The 15,832-nt window shown below is 41.1% G+C and overlaps 1 protein-coding gene across 2 annotated transcripts; it reads left to right on the top strand.

The window, feature by feature from the left end:
• Positions 1-464: 464 nt before the first annotated feature.
• MGARP (mitochondria localized glutamic acid rich protein) lies at positions 465-15,311 on the top strand. Of its 2 annotated transcripts, none has more exons than XM_055275948.2 (4): positions 465-713; positions 5,416-5,519; positions 12,377-12,470; positions 14,439-15,311. In XM_055275948.2, exons 1-4 carry the CDS (start codon positions 632-634, stop codon positions 14,873-14,875), a joined length of 717 nt encoding a protein of 238 aa, XP_055131923.1. In that variant the 5' UTR covers positions 465-631; the 3' UTR covers positions 14,876-15,311. The 2 variants fall into 2 exon arrangements, with proteins under 2 accessions (XP_055131923.1, XP_055131924.1); XM_055275949.2 differs by lacking the exon at positions 465-713 and adding an exon at positions 3,415-3,536.
• The last annotated feature ends 521 nt before the right edge of the window (positions 15,312-15,832 follow it).

Raw genomic sequence — 15,832 nt, 5'->3', positions numbered from 1 at the left:
CCCGGCCGCTGATGTGGAAATATTAATTTCACATCCCATAGAAGAATATACAGTGTTTTTGATATTTTAAAGTCGTTGTAACAGTGAGCTGTCTAGAAATTCAACCATTGTCTGCAGATTTTCTTACGATTCTGAGCATCACCCAGTGCGCTAATGGAAGGCTGAGGCTCTTCGCATTTGTAAGACACTTCCAGCTATCCTTTCCTCTCCTAGGAAAGCTAACGGAATGCAGGAGAAAAAGTGGGTTCAGATTACATCCAGCACGATAAACTGTGTCCTTGTTTTAATCTCGTCCAATTCCTAAAACGTTTCCAGCGTGCTGTGAGGAGTTACATTAAGTGGTACAGAATGAGTCAGGCAGGCGACGGCGACTTATAGGTTCCCCATCCCTTTTCTGAGATGCCGTGGTCAGCTCTAGAGACCTCAGGGAAAGCAACAGAGCTGGAGATGGGTTAGGGGAGGATGGTGAGGACTACAAAGGTCTCCCCACCTCCCGGGGGCCGCGGAGGCGGGGCTGGATGAAGGTCGACGTGCCTCCTCCGGGCGGGGCGCTGCCAGGCTCTCAGCCTCTCTGTGGAAGGGCAGCCCGCGCCTGGGTACCGAGGCTGCTGCGCGGCGGACAGCGGTCGCGATGTATCTCCGCAGGGCGGTCTCCAAGACCCTGGCGCTGCCGCTGAGGGCGCCCCCCAACCCCGCGCCGCTCGGGAAGGACGGTGAGTAAGGAGGTCTAGCCCGGAGAGGAGGACGGGCGCCTCCGGTGCAGATTTCGCCCGCGCCCGGGTACCGGCCGGCGCCCAGCTGGCTAAACCCGACCCAGAGCAGCAGAAGCCTGGATTAGAGGTCGAGGGGATTGGGGGAGACTCCCGGGAAGACGTCTCGAAGCTCCTGCAGACTTTGGAAGTAGGGAACTTTTCCAGGGTGCCTCTGAGTCCAGATTATCTGGGTTCGCATCCTGCTCTTGGACAAATGGCTTAACCTGTTTCCTCATCTGTAAAATGAGGGTGATGATGGTTTTGCTTTTTAATGAGTTAATGTATGGTTAAAAGCACTTAAAAACGTGCCTGGCTGACAAAGTCGCAGCTTACCACTTTTATTGTTAGAGGCACCATTCGCTCAACAACCTCCTGAGGAAGCAGAGGAACGGTGGGAAGGCGGACGCCGATCAGCGAGCCGGCCCGGGAGGCGCTGCGAGGCAGTGAGGCAGGGCCCGCTCAGTGGACGCTGGGCGAATGTTCGTGGGGTAAATAAACCTAACCCTTGGCAGGGTCTCAGCAGCCTGAACCCCGCGAGCGCCTGGCTCTGAGATCCACAACCCCCCAAAAGGCAGCGGCCTTTGGGGCACTTTCCTTTGAGGTTGCAGGTCGTCCTGCAGCTGCTTGGCTCTGTAGTCCAAATATTGACACCTTTGGTTCTGAGGATACGCGAGAAAAAGCAGGATACTCAGAAATTAAATAAGGGGGGTTGTTAGTGTGAACTAGAAGCTTATTAAATAAAAACGGACATAGAGGAAAGCGCTTCGTATAGTGCTGGGAACATAGTAGGTGCTTAACAGGTGTGAGCAAGGAAGATTGTTTTTCTTCTGGGACCAGGCTTGCGCTCCTCGGCGGTTCTGCTCCAGCCGCTTTTCCCTAGTCCCCATCCGTCACCCCTCTCTCTTCCACTCCCGATTGGGGGACGGCTCTTAGACAACATTGTGAAGCGTTCTTAACGTTCTCTTCGCTTAGCCTCACTTTCTGAGGCTTCCGAGGTAATTTTAGCCCAGAGGGTGGATTCCAGCCGGAGAGAAAGACGTGCGCGGAGAATTCCATGGGCCGATTTTTTTTTTCACGTTGATTAGGCCTGTGTTGGTGGTGGTGGGAGGGAAGGACGGAGGTCTGACTAACTCGCTTTATTTTTCTTGTAAAATGCTAGTGGAAGGAAGTTACCCCTCAAGTATCAGAAATAAGACGTCTTCGTTTTCCTAGATCTTTATCGCCTTTATTTTTCTAGACCTTTATACCAAATGATATAGAGCTTTTAAATATATATATACACTGATGAAGTAGGGAGAAGCCATTTATTTTAAACTTCGGAAGATAACGGGACTGTTCTGTTGGGAATGGGGAGAAAGATTAGTCCTCTGACCGTGGCCTTTCGTTTTATCTGTCTGCGTTCCCCACCGACATCATGAGCGCGTGCACGCACACACAAATACACACACACACGCACCTTTTTTTTGTAGCTGCAGAAATTCCAAATAATTTTCTTCCCAATTTGCGGCAAAATAGAAATAGTTTAAAAATTTTAAATACGTATCTAGCAATGCTGCTTGTAAAGGTACTGGTCTTTCTCTGATTTTCATCTAACTACTATTTTTGCAGCACTTAAAATGGATTTAAGAACTGTTATTGATTGGAAACAAATTTGTCTTCAGTCGTGGACATTAATTAACCTTTTGTTGATACGTTCTACTTTGATGAAAAATATTTTTTTTCAGTTTTATTGAAGGAAAAAATTTTAACTGTGTCTCATCACATTTTGTTCTCTCCTTTTTGCTTTTAAAAGGGTAATTTTTTTTTTTTTTTTTTTTGAGACAGAGTTTCACTCTTGTTGCCCAGGCTGGAGTGCAATGGCGTGATCTCAGCTGGCCACAACCTCCGCTTCCCGGATCCAAGTGATTCTCCTGCCTCAGCCTCCCGAGTAGCTGGGATTACAGGCACGGGCCACCACAACCAGCTAATTTTTTTATTTTTAGTAGAGATGGGGTTTCTCCATGTTGGTCAGGCTGGTCTTGAACTCCCCACCTGAGGTGATCCACCTGCCTCGGCCTCCCAAACTGCTGGGATTACAGGTGTGAGCCACCAAGCCCAGCCTTAAAAGGGTAACTTTTTAATGAATAAATAATTTAGGTTTATAATAGATAATTGGGGAAAAACAGGTAAAATAGAAAATGGAATTCACCTGTAATCCTACCACTCAGTGAACACAACTAATTACATTTTAGTATATTTAGTTTTCCAGACCATTTTTTTCCTCATTCCTTCCTTATGCACATTATTTCCACAAATCTAGGATAGTCCCATACAGAGTATTTTGCTATGACTTTTCACCTAATAGATTGTAAATATTTTCTCATGTAAGTAAACATTGTTCTGCAAAAGTTATGTCTATTTGTTTCACATTTTATGAATGTGCTAAAATTTGTCTAATTAATCCTTATTGAAAAATTTCTCATTTCATTGCCTTTTTAAGTAACTTGTCCATCATTGTATTTGTATTTAAGTCTACTTAAATCTCTGGTAATTTTAGTTCTTTCTATTTAAAAAAATATTTCTGATATTTTTGTCTGTTTGAGAAATATGAAGGCTATATATTCCCTATTTGATCACAGGTGTACTTTTAAGCCATCAGAAGTCCCACCACAAGTCAAAGCGATAACCTCTTCTCATAGCCTTTGGGGCACATTTGAAGGAAAAAAATTTTTTTCCAAGAAATGGCCATTTATATCCAAACTAAGAACATAAACAGGAAATCGTTGTGATTTGGCTGCTATGAAGGTTTGTAAGCATGTCTTAAGATTTGCCCCGTGCAAATCATAGTCTTCCACTAGTCCCTGCACCCCTATACTTTATGTTAGGCCACATCAAATTGCAGGTTGGACATGCTTAATCCAAAAATCTAAAACACAAAATGCTCCAAAATTAGAAACTTTCTGAGCACTGACGTGATGCCACAAGTAGAAAATTTCACATGTAAGTACTTAACACAAACTTTGTTTCATGCACAAAATTATTCAAAATATTGTATAAAATTACCTTCAGGCTATGTGTGTAAGGTGTATATGAAACATAAATGAATTTTGTGTTTAGACTTCAGTCCCATCCCCAAGATATCTCATTATGTGTATGCATATATTCCAAAATAAAAAATATCCAAAACCCAAAACACTTCTGGTCCCAAGCATTTTATTTTATTCTAATTATTTTTTTGGGGACAGAATCTTTCTCTGTTGCCCAGGCTGGAGTGCAGTGGTACAATCACAGCTCACTGCAGGACTCAAGTGATCCTCCTGCCTCAGCCTCCCAAAGTAGCTGGGACTACAGGCACATACCACCACTCTCAGTTAATATAAAATTTTTTTGTAGAGATGGGGTTCACCACATTGCCCAGGCTGGTCTTGAAATCCTGGGCTCAAGTGATCCTCCCACCTCTGCCTCCCAAAATGTTGGGATTACAGACATAAGTCACTGCACCCACTGCTAACATTTTAGATAAGGGATATTCATCCTGTACTTTGTACCTTCTGGGTCACAAATCTCTCATGCTTTTATACGTTACACCTTCTGCCTCCAGTGCCATTCCTCTTTCCCTTATTTTCCTTCAAAACTCAGGTCTCTTCTATTATGACAACTACCTTGGCCAGCTAGCTGAGTTTTCCTCTGCATGTAGCTTGGCTTAACACTTATTACATTTGTCATACTGCATCACAATTATTTGTCTGTATGTTCATACCCTCCTTCTAGACTGTGAATGGCTTGAGACTAGGGACCTTGTCTGTCTTGTTCACGGTTATATTCTTAATGCTTCTAACAATTCCAAATACATAGTAGATGCTCAGCTGTGTTAGTTGAAAGAATACATAAATGTCTTTATGTCTTTATCTTTAAAATAAAGAATTTGAGTTGTATATACTTTAAGTTCCTTCCAACTTTAAGTTGATTGTAAAAATTTCCATTCCAGGGCATTATAGGATATGCAAATGTTAGTACTACAAAATAAATGTTTAAATATAATAATATAGTACTTTTATCTGTTTCTATTAGTTTATACAGAATTGTACTTCTATTTCAGATACAACCTTTTTGCAACATTTGGCTTAAAAACTTTTTATCTGCCCATCTTTGCTTTATGAGAGAAAAATTGAGATTTCTTCCTATATCTACGTGTGTATTATAGATTTGTAGAAATATGATGGATTTCAACATAAATGCTTGATTTAACATATAAATACAAATTGTATTACATTTTAGGTATAAACATACTGAATTCATTTTTTTAAAAATAATATTTTCACTGAATCCTGTAGTGGAGTACATACAGTACATGGCTTTCTCTTGCTAATGTGCACTTCATTTGGCTGTTAAAATTTTTTAGTGCTTTTGTCATTTCTCCTTACCCACACCTGCACCCCTTTCAAGAAGGCATGATGCTCAGCATCAAGATGACAGGTTTCATGAGTGTTTATCAAATTAGATTGGGAGACTGTCAAGTGGAATTATTACCCAGCCTTGTAATACTGTACTCCCTTAAGCTAAAATCACTTGATGTTAATAGATTCTAGGTTCACTGAGTAGAAAAATTTTAAAAGATGTAATTATTTAAAATAGTTTTGCTCAAGTAGTGAAGCTAACTGTGTTTAAACGTTTTTTTTCCTAGCATCTCTGCGCTGGATGTCATCAAACAGATTCCCGGGATCATCTGGATCAAATATGATTTATTATCTGGTTGTAGGCGTCACAGTCAGTGCTGGTGGATATTATGTAAGTGATTATATAACCACAGTGCTCAAGAATTCATGTATTTTACAACTCATGGTAAAGCTCAAAGCAACGTCAAGATCAGGACATGGGATTAATTAAATATACAACATAGTAATAGATTTAAGTGTCATTAAGCATACACATCTGAAGAATTGCTGGCAATCATTAGAAATACAGGGTTTTCATAAGAATATATTAACTAGACTATTATGAAGGTTTTTCTTTTTTAGTTTAAGTTTTATTTCATTTGAACCTCAGCTTTCTAAATTATGAAGATTTTTGTATGTGTAAAGTCAGTATTTCTTAATACTATTAATATGGATGATTTTCAGTAAAAATAATTGTATTATAAATGCTAATAGTGATAGCTGATACTTCACTGTTTATCATATGCCAGACTCCTGGATCATTTAATAATTACAACAATTCTACAAGGTAGGCACTATTATTAACATTTTTAAAGAATTATTTTGAAAGATTAACTTAAAAATTAATATAGGAGCAGCGTGCAGTGGCTCACGCCTTTAATCCCAGCACTTTGGGAGGCTGAGGCAGGTGGATCACCTGAGGTCAGGAGTTCGAGGCCTGCCTGGCCAACATGATGAAACCCCATCTCTACTAAAAATACAAAAATTAGCCAGCATGGTGGTGCATGCCTGTAATCCCAGCTACTTGGGAGGCTGAAGCAGGAGAATCTCTTGAACCTGGGAGGCTGAGGTTGCAGTGAGCCAAGATCACATCATGGCACTCCAGTCTGGGCGACAGAGTGAGACTCTGTTTCCAAAAATATATATAAATAAATTAATATAACTATTTAAAAAATTAATAGACTTTTTTTAGAGCAGTTTTAGGTTTACAAAATAATGAGCAGAAAGTACAGAAACTTCCATATACCCCCTCACACCCCCTCCTCCTTTCCCCTATTAAAATCTTGCACTGATGTGGAACATTTGTTAAAACTGACAAGCCAGTATTGATATATTATTATTAGCTGAAGTCCAGGGTTTACATCAGGATCCACTCTTTGCGTTGTAACGTTCTGTTTTTACAAATATATTAAATATCATACAGAATAAATTACAGTATCATACAGAGTAGTTTCATCACCCTAAAAATCCCTCTACTCTACCTACTCATTTCTCCCTCTCTCCTCCCAATCTTTTTACTGTCTCCATAATTTTTATTAGTTTTAAATTTTCACACAGTTTGATTATTTGAAAAATTCATATTTGTTCATAAGTTTTTAAAAAATGCAACATAGACATATATAAAATGAAAAGCATATTTTCCTTCCCAGTTCCCATGTCCATTCCCTCCAGGTAAACACTGTAAAACAAAGGTTTTAATAGTGAGATTTTGGGACTAAACTAACAGACATTTTTTAGTTAAGATAAGACTGTTGAGTCATTCACCATTTTGTCATAAACTTTCTAAATCAAAATATAATCTTTATTAAGAATAAAAGTAGGCCAGGCACAGTGGCTCATGCCTGTAATCTCAGCACTTTGGGAGGTCAAGGTGGGCAGATCACCTGAGGTCAGGAGTTCAAGACCAGCCTGGCTAACATGGTGAAACCTCATCTATGCTAAAATACAAAAATTAGCCAGGCGTGGTGGCAGGCGCCTATAATCGCAGCTACTCAGGAGGCTGAGGCAGGAGAATGGCTGGAACCCAGGAGGTGGAGGTCGCAGTGAGCCGAGATTGTGCCACTGCACTCCAGCCTGGGCAAGAGAACCAGACTCCGTCTCAAAAAAAAAGAATAAAAGTAGTGAAGTAGTGCAGTGGCTCATGCCTGTAATCCCAGCACTTTGGGAGGCTTGAGTCCAGGAGTTTGAGACCAGCCTGGGGAACACATTTCTACAAAAAAATTAAAAAATTAGCCCAGCGTGGTGGTGTGTGCCTGTGGTCCTAGGTACTTGGGAGGCTGTGATGGGAGGATCACTTGAGCCTGGGAAGTTAAGACTGCAGTGAGCTAAGACTGCACCACTGCACTCAAGCCTGGGCAACAGAACAAGACCCTATCTCAAAAAAAAATAAAATAAAAATAAAAAAGAATAAAAGTAGAGCCTGGAGTGGTGGCTCACGCCTATAATCCCGGCACTTTGGAGGCCAAGGCAGGAGAATTGCTTGCAGGAGTTTAAGACCAGCCTGGCCAACATAGCGAGACCCCATCACTACAAAAAATGTAAAGAATAAAAGTAGAATAAGCAGAAATTCTTTGTAAACTATAAGAGTACACAGTCACTATATTTTGGTTTAAACCTACAGAAATATGAATAAAGCCAGGCCAGTGGCTCACACCTGTAAACCCAGTACTTTGGGAGGCCAAGGCAGGTGGATCACGATTTCAGGAGTTCAAGACCAGCCTGGCCAAGAAATGGTGAAACCCCATTTCTACTAAAAATACAAAAATTAGCCGGATGTGGTGGCAGGCACCTGTAATCCCAGCTACTATGGAGTATGAGGCAGAGAATTGCTTGAACCTGGGAGGCGGAGGTTGCAGTGAGCCAAGATTGCACCACTGCACTCCAGCCTGGGTGACAGAGTGAGACTCTGTCTCAAAAAAAAAAAAAAAAAGAAATATGAATAAAGGGATGTTTAGTCATAACTAGAAGCAGTTTCATAGGACTATGTAAGATGGCCAAACCAAACCAAAATACATATTCTAATCCTCAGAAAATTTTTTTTTTTTTTTTGAGACAGAGTCTCGCTCTCGTCCAGGCTGGAGTGCAGTGGCGCGATCTCGGCTCACTGCAAGCTCCACCTCCCGGGTTCACACCATTCTCCTGCCTCAGCCTCCTGAGTAGCTGGGACTACAGGTGCCCACTGCCACCACACCTGGCTAATTTTTTTGTATTTTTAGTAGAAACAGGGTTTCACTGTGTTAGCCAGGATGGTCTTGATCTCCTGACCTTGTGATCCTCCCGCCTCGGCCTCCCAAAGTGCTGGGATTACAGGCATAATCCACCAAGCCCAGCCTAGAAATTTTTTAAAGGCTAGTCATAATCTTCAGAAGTTTGAGAGCCTCAAGAAGTCAGGAAACTGCAAACTTGTCGCTTAGATTGTTGTCCTCTACTAATCTGCCAGCTTTCACTTGTGCCCAGATTCCTTTGTTTCTGTCATCTTCTACTGTTTAATGTTGAATTCATTGCTCAGACCCACTCTAGTTGAGGTGTAGGCCACCAAAAAAAACAGAGATTGGGACTAGGCCATGTGATAGGCTGGGAAGCTAGAAGGATGAATTTCATTTGGACACCACTATACCCCTGATTATATTAATATTTACCAGTGCCAAAAACAAACCTTTCTAGACTGCTAACTCATTCGTTGCAAAAGGAATCTTAAACTAAAAGGTTATACACTTGTAAACCAGCCATCCCTGAGAACCCTTTCTGGCATTGTTCTCTCACAGTAGGGATGGAAGTTGTTCCCTTCCATTTCTAAGATTATGTGATTTTATTTTATTTTTTTTTTTTGAGACGGAGTTTTCGCTCTTTTCGTCCAGGCTGGAGTGCAATGGTGCAATCTCGACTCACCTCAACCTCCGCCTCCTGGGTTCAAGCGATTCTCCTGCCTCAGCCTCCCGAGTAACTGGGATTACAGGCATGCGCCTCCACGCCCGGCTAATTTTGTATTTTTAGTAGAGACGGGGTTTCTCCATGTTGGTCGGGCTGGTCTCGAACTCCTGACCTCAGTTGATCCGCCTGCCTCGGCCTCCCAAAGTGCTAGGATTACAGGCGTGAGCCACCGCGCCCGGCTAGATTATGTGATTTTAATCTCAAATGTTGGAAGCCTTAATTGCCAGGAATCTTCGGCTACTTTCAGGAGGAACTGCTGAATGTGAGGCACTCCAAAACCTGTATACTAGTTCTCCCCTTCCATTCCATGTCCTGTACTAAAATAATCTCTATATTAGATTTTTATGAATTGACCCCACAGATGCTTAGTAGCCAAAAGCAGTTTTCCATTTCGAATCAAAATCCTCGACTATTAGGGGTCATTGGAATCTGAAAGAGGCCCCGATCGCTTCAGTTTTTTTTTAGGGTCTGGGTATATTTTATTTTATTTTATTTTATTATTATTATTATTTGAGACAAAGTCTCACTCTTGTCCCCCAGGCTGGAGTGCGGTGGCACGATCTCATCTCACTGCAACCTCCGCCTCCTGGGTTCAAGCGATTCTCCTGCCTTGGCCCCCTGAGTAGCTGGGATTACAGGCGCCTGCCACCAGGCCAGGCTAATCTTTGTATTTTTAGTAGAGATGGGGTTTCACCATGTTGGCCAGGCCGGTCTTGAACTCCTGACCTCAGGTGATCCACCCACCTCGGCCTCCCAAAGTGCTGAGATTACAGGTGTGAGCCACCATGCCCGGCCTGGTCTGGTATATCATAAAAAGTAGTACCAGACTGGCTTATAAAAATTGTAGTATATTTTAAATGTTCATACTAAATAAATACTTAATATCATTTGTAAATAACTGCCAAAGTCTAAATTTGAGACCCTCTCTTTTAATAGACCTTTATTCTACTCTGTGCTCGACTGTGCTGGATTTGGAAAACCTAGATTCTTTGGGCCACACATTAGGGTGAATTATTCTAGTATTGTATCTCTTCAATTCTCTCTAAAGTTAGTCTTTTTCCTTGCCTTGTGTTTCAGCCCCTTGAGCAATGAGACTAATGTCCCTTGGAATGTTGTTCCTGGAATGATCATTTCAGGGATGTGAACTTGTGTACTGGTTCGGTTTTCGTGTACTGAGAACTGGGGATACTGACTTACCATATTGGTCCTATAAGGTGTCAGGAACACGCACCCTACTCGGAAAATATTCCTTGCTTTTATACAGAAAATGTTGATTATCATTCCTGCTGATCATATTTGCTCTGTATGTTTCAAAGCCAAATGATTCAAGTCTGAGTTCACTAAACCCTGGGAAGTTTGCTATAAAAGGGTCACTTTACAACCCTTCTACCTGACATTACAGATTTTCTTTTCTTTTTTATTTTTTTTTTCAGACAGGGTCTCACTCTGTTGCCCAGGCTTGAGTGCAGTGGCACATCTCTGCTCACTGCAAGCTCTGCCTCCCGGGTTCACGCCATTCTCCTGCCTCAGCCTCCTGAGTAACTGGGACTACAGGCGCCCGCCACCACGCCCTGCTAATTTTTTGTACTTTTAGTAGAGACGGGGTTTCACCGTGTTAGCCAGGATGGTCTCAATCTCCTGACCTCATGATTCGCCTGCCTCGGCCTCCCAAAGTGCTGCGATTACAGGTGTGGGCCACTGCACCCGGCCCCAACATTACAGACTTTCTATTTTCACAGCATAATTTTTATACTGTAAAATTGTTTGTAATTAAGCAGTACAATTTTTAAATAAGTTACTTGGTTTCTGATTATTAAAAATTTAGAAGACACTATATATAAATAAATTTTAGAAATCTATAATCTTACCATTAAAAGTTAAACCACTACCAACATTTTCTTAAAAGCTAAATTAATACAAACAATAGTAACTGAATAATGAGATTTTCATTTTTTAATATCATTTTCTAATATGAATATAGGCCAAAGAAGACTACTTAAATATAAAATGAAAGGAAGCCTGCACATTTTGTCTATGATTAAAATAGCTTTTTTCCCAATACTGTTTCTTTCTTTCTTTTTCTTTCTTTTTTTTTTTTTTTGAGATGATGTCTTGCTCTGTCGCCCAGGCTGGAGTGCAATGGTGCGATCTCGGCTCACTGCAACCTCCACCTCCTGGGTTCAAGCAATTCTCCCACCTCAGCCTTCTGAGTAGCTAGGGCTACAGGCGCATGCCACCACACCTGGCTGTTTTTGTATTTTTAGTAGAGATGGGGTTTCACCATGTTGGCCAGACTGGTCTCGAACTCCTGACTTCAGGTGATCCACCTGCCTCGGCCTCCCAAAGTGCTGGGATTACAGGCATGACCCACCGTGCCCGGCCTGATTCCAGTTTTTGACTATTACAAATAAAGGTACCATGAACATTTGTGTACAGGTTTTCATGTGAACCTAGATTTCCATTTCTCAAGGATAAATGCTAGAGAATATTTGTATATGCCTGTCAGGATATTCTGGTTGTAGCATAATTCATTTTTTTCTTTCTTGTTTTTTTTTTTTTTTTTTTTTTTTTTGAGACGGAGTCTCGCTCTGTCTCCCAGGCGGGAGTGCAGTGGCGCGATCTCGGCTCACTGCAAGCTCCGCCTCCCGGGTTCACGCCATTCTCCTGCCTCAGCCTCCCGAGTAGCTGGGACTACAGGCGCCCGCCAACACGTCCGGCTAATTTTTTGTATTTTTAGTAGAGATGGGCTTTCACTGTGTTAGCCAGGATGGTCTCGATCTCCTGACCTCGTGATCCGCCCGCCTCGGCCTCCCAAAGTGCTGGGATTACAGGCTTGAGCCACCGCGCCCGGCCTTTCTTTCTTGTTTTTAGTTATCTTTGGCTAAGATAGTGCATCTATTTCCTTCCCTTTTTAAAAAATTTTATTTTAGGTTAAGGTGTACATGTGCAGGTTTGTTAATAGGTTAATTGTGTGTCATGGGGGTTTGATGTACAGATTGATTTGTCACCCAGATAATAAGTATGGTACTCAATAGGTAGTTTTTCTCTCCTCACCCCGTCTCACCTTTCTTCCTTTTTAAAGTATTCTATTTAATAACACAGGTTTCCAAAAGGGAAGTAAAAGAGTAAGTGGTGTGCACTGATTTCTCTTCTTTGCTACATTGGGATTATGGTTTAAACTTCTAATGGTGATTACAGGGAGACTTGAGTGTACCTTTGGATGTGGCGTGACAAATCTTAAAGCTCAAGAAATAAACCTAAGCATACATTTACTTTCAGGCTTACAAGACAGTCACATCAGACCAAGCCAAACACACAGAACATACAACAAATTTGAAAGAAAAAACAAAAGCAGAGATACATCTATTTCAAGGTAAATGAATTTCTTAATGTTTTATTTTTATTTTTTTTTTAGGCACTAATTTCTATCCACTTAGTCTAGCAATGAACACTATTCGCTTTTGGCTTCTTTCCTAGCTTAATCCAGAATGACTCTGGGTAAAAGTTCATTTAGAAAGGAAAAGCTCAACTGAAACCTGAAGAATACTGTTACACCTTTTGGATGAATGCATTTGACAAATGAACGTTTTACATTTATATTGCTGACCAGTGACTTTTGACTCCTTTGTGTGGTAATATTATTTTCCCCTGCTCAGGCATCCACCCATGCAGGCATGAGCTTTCATTTTCCTCATTATTTAAAAATAATAATATAACTAATTATCTTTCAGTTTTGGCTAAGACCACCTGTGTGCCTTTGTGCAACCAAGGAACATTTGACATAATAGAATCAGTTGTGTATAATGAGTCCTTCAGTTGATAAAATGGTGACCATGGGAACAGAAACTTTATATTTTCACTCTTTCTTTCCTTCCTTCCTACACTTCTTTTTCCCTCCCTCCCTCCCTTCCTTCCTTTCCTGTCTTCCTTTCCCACTTCCCTTCCCTCTTCCCTCCACGGGCTCTCCCTCTGTCAACCAGGCTGGAGTGCAGTGATGCAATCATAGCCTACTGCAGCCTTGAACTCCTGGGCTCCAGCAATCCTCCCATCACAGCCTCTCAAGCAACTAGGACTACGAGCATACACCGCTATGCCCAGCAAATTTATTTTTTATGTTTTGCAGAGACAGGGTCTCACTATGTTGCCCAGGCTGGTCTTGATCTCCTGGCCTCTTATGATCCCTCCTTCTTCAGCCTCCCAAAGCACTGGGATTACAGGCATAAGCCACTATGCCTAGCCACTTCTTGCTTTAAACCATACTTTTTTCCAAGCTATTATTATCAATTACTATGATCACTAGGGATAGAGATATTACGGGCTTATGAATCAGTTTTAACCTGTCATGACAATACTAAGAAACAGAATATCATCAATACATATTATTGAATATAATCATGCGGTTGTTTATAATACTAATAAGCATTTGCATAGAACTTTTTATTTTAATCCCCTTTTCATATACAGCATTTTAATTAATCTTTTTTTTTTTTTTTTTTTTTTTTGAGACGGAGTCTTGCTCTGTCCCCCAGGCTGGAGTGCAGTGGCGCGATCTCGGCTCACTGCAAGCCCCGACTCCCGGGTTCACGCCATTCTCCTGCCTCAGCCTCCCGAGTAGCTGGGACTACAGGCGCCCACCAACACGCCCGGCTAATTTTTTTGTATTTTTAGTAGAGACGGGGTTTCACCGTGTTAGCCAGGATGGTCTCGATCTCTTGACCTCGTGATCCACCCGCCTCGGCCTCCCAAAGTGCTGGGATTACAGGCTTGAGCCACCGCGCCTGGCCTTAATTAATCTTTACAATAGCCCTGTGCAGTAGATATTATCAATACTCTATTTTACAGATGACAAAAATGAGGTTGAGAGAGGATTAGTGATTTCTGAGTCACCTGCTAGGAACTTGGCTACTCTTCCATGCTATCTCATATGAAAGGTGAATAGGATAGCTACTTATTTTTGTATTCTTCATATTTGCCTAAGTAATATATTCAAGTGTGTTTTTTTTTTAAGTTCAAAGAGTTTACAGAAAAGCAGATCCCCCATTTTCCCTCCAAGAGGGAACCAACAGAACCAGTTTCTTGGAATCCTCCTGGAGAGTTTTTGCAAATACAATTATCTAGGCATACAACTTACCCCCCTCCTGCTCCAACCTCATTTTGCCCTAACAATAGTAGCAGACCGTATACATTGTTCTTTTTTTGCTGTTTCACTTGAGAATCTACCTTGAAGACTGTTACACATCAGTGCATGTATTTCTGTCTTACGTGTTTAAATGACCTCAGTGTTTCATTGCCTTCCCACGATCTTTAAATTAATACCTTGCTTAATGACTAATTCTTAAAGGTGAAAAAGAGAATGTTGCAGAAACTGAGAAAGCAAGTTCAGAAGCCCCAGAAGAACTTGTAGTGGAAGCTGAGGTGGTAGATGCTGAAGAAAGTCCCAGTGCTACAGTTGTGGTCATAAAAGAGGCATCTGCCTGTCCAGGTCACGTGGAGGCTGCTCCAGAGACCACAGCAGTCAGTGCTGAAACTGGGCCAGAGGTCACAGATGCAGCGGCGAGGGAAACCGCGGAAGTAAACCCTGAAACAACCCCAGAGGTTACAAATGCTGCCCTGGATGAAGCTGTCACCATCGATAATGATAAAGATACAACAGAGAACGAAAGCTCTGATGAATATGCTGAACTAGAAGAAGAAAATTCTCCAGCTCAGTCAGAGTCAGGAGATGATTTACAGGAGGAAGCCAGTGTTGGCTCTGAGGCTGCTTCGGCTCAAGGCTAATCTCCAGCTGGTAGACATTTCAGCAACAAATGCCATAGAGTGTCTGATAAGTGCTTTTGTGTTTTTAGTACACTTAGTTTAAAAAAAAAAAAAGACTTATTTTCTAGAAAACGTTAATGGGTCTTGAAGATTTTTGGCATCCACTGATAGATTTTAGGACTGAGAGACTTGAGATTGTACATTTCTTACTACTCTTCTACTGTCTGAGATCAGAATATGACATTGCAGTAAAGAGCTTAAATAGTTTCATCTTTGGTTTTTTTTTCTAGACATTTTTCTTTTATCGCAGTCATCTCTGAATTTACATTTTATATTAAAGAAATTGAGCTATCCATACAACCTGTATTTACTTTACTTTCACTGTGCTTTCAGCTTACTTTATTGTACGGTATGTAGGTCTAAAATATAGTTTGAGTCAAATAAAATTAGAAAAGCTTTGGTGCTTCTACTTTTTTCATTAATATTTGCATGTACAAATAATACATATTAACATACAGATACATAACATCACATGAGAAATGTAAGCTTTCGTAATATTATTGAAGAAAGAGCATATAATCTATGGAGAACCCTGCATATAACATTATGTATGCCCTCTCCCATCTATAGTACTTACATAGGGGACTATGTAGATATTTTCTGTTTCAGTTCAGTTCAAACAATATTTATTGAGGATTAGCACTTTGTGCCAGGAATCATTCATTCATTCACGTGTTCAACAAATATTAGCTGAGCACTTACAACATAATAGGTATTGTTTTAAGTGCTCCTGGTTTATATTCTAGAGTGGAACCAGGGAAGAAGACAAATGAGAAAATGATATAGTGTGTTAGGTACTGATAAGTGCTAAGGATAAAAGTGATGAAGATAAAAGGATTGTAAGTGTTAGTTCGAGGTGGAAGTTGTAATTTTAGATAGGATGGCCAAAAGAAGCCTTACTAGGAAGGTGTCTTTTGC

Source organism: Symphalangus syndactylus, chromosome 4, assembly GCF_028878055.3.
Source record: "Symphalangus syndactylus isolate Jambi chromosome 4, NHGRI_mSymSyn1-v2.1_pri, whole genome shotgun sequence".
Lineage (NCBI taxonomy): Eukaryota > Metazoa > Chordata > Mammalia > Primates > Hylobatidae > Symphalangus > Symphalangus syndactylus.
The sequence above is the reverse complement of the archived record's forward strand: the minus strand, read 5'-3'. Positions and strand labels throughout refer to the sequence as shown.

What these genes read in the sequence shown, in the direction of transcription:
- MGARP (XM_055275948.2), top strand. Translation starts at nt 632, where the DNA reads ATGTATCTCCGCAGGGCGGTCTCCAAGACCCTGGCGCTGCCGCTGAGG. An exon ending in CGCGCCGCTCGGGAAGGACG is followed by an intron (nt 714 to 5,415) that starts GTGAGTAAGGAG and finishes TTTTTTTCCTAG; the next exon opens with CATCTCTGCGCTGGATGTCA. An exon ending in TCAGTGCTGGTGGATATTAT is followed by an intron (nt 5,520 to 12,376) that starts GTAAGTGATTAT and finishes ATTTACTTTCAG; the next exon opens with GCTTACAAGACAGTCACATC.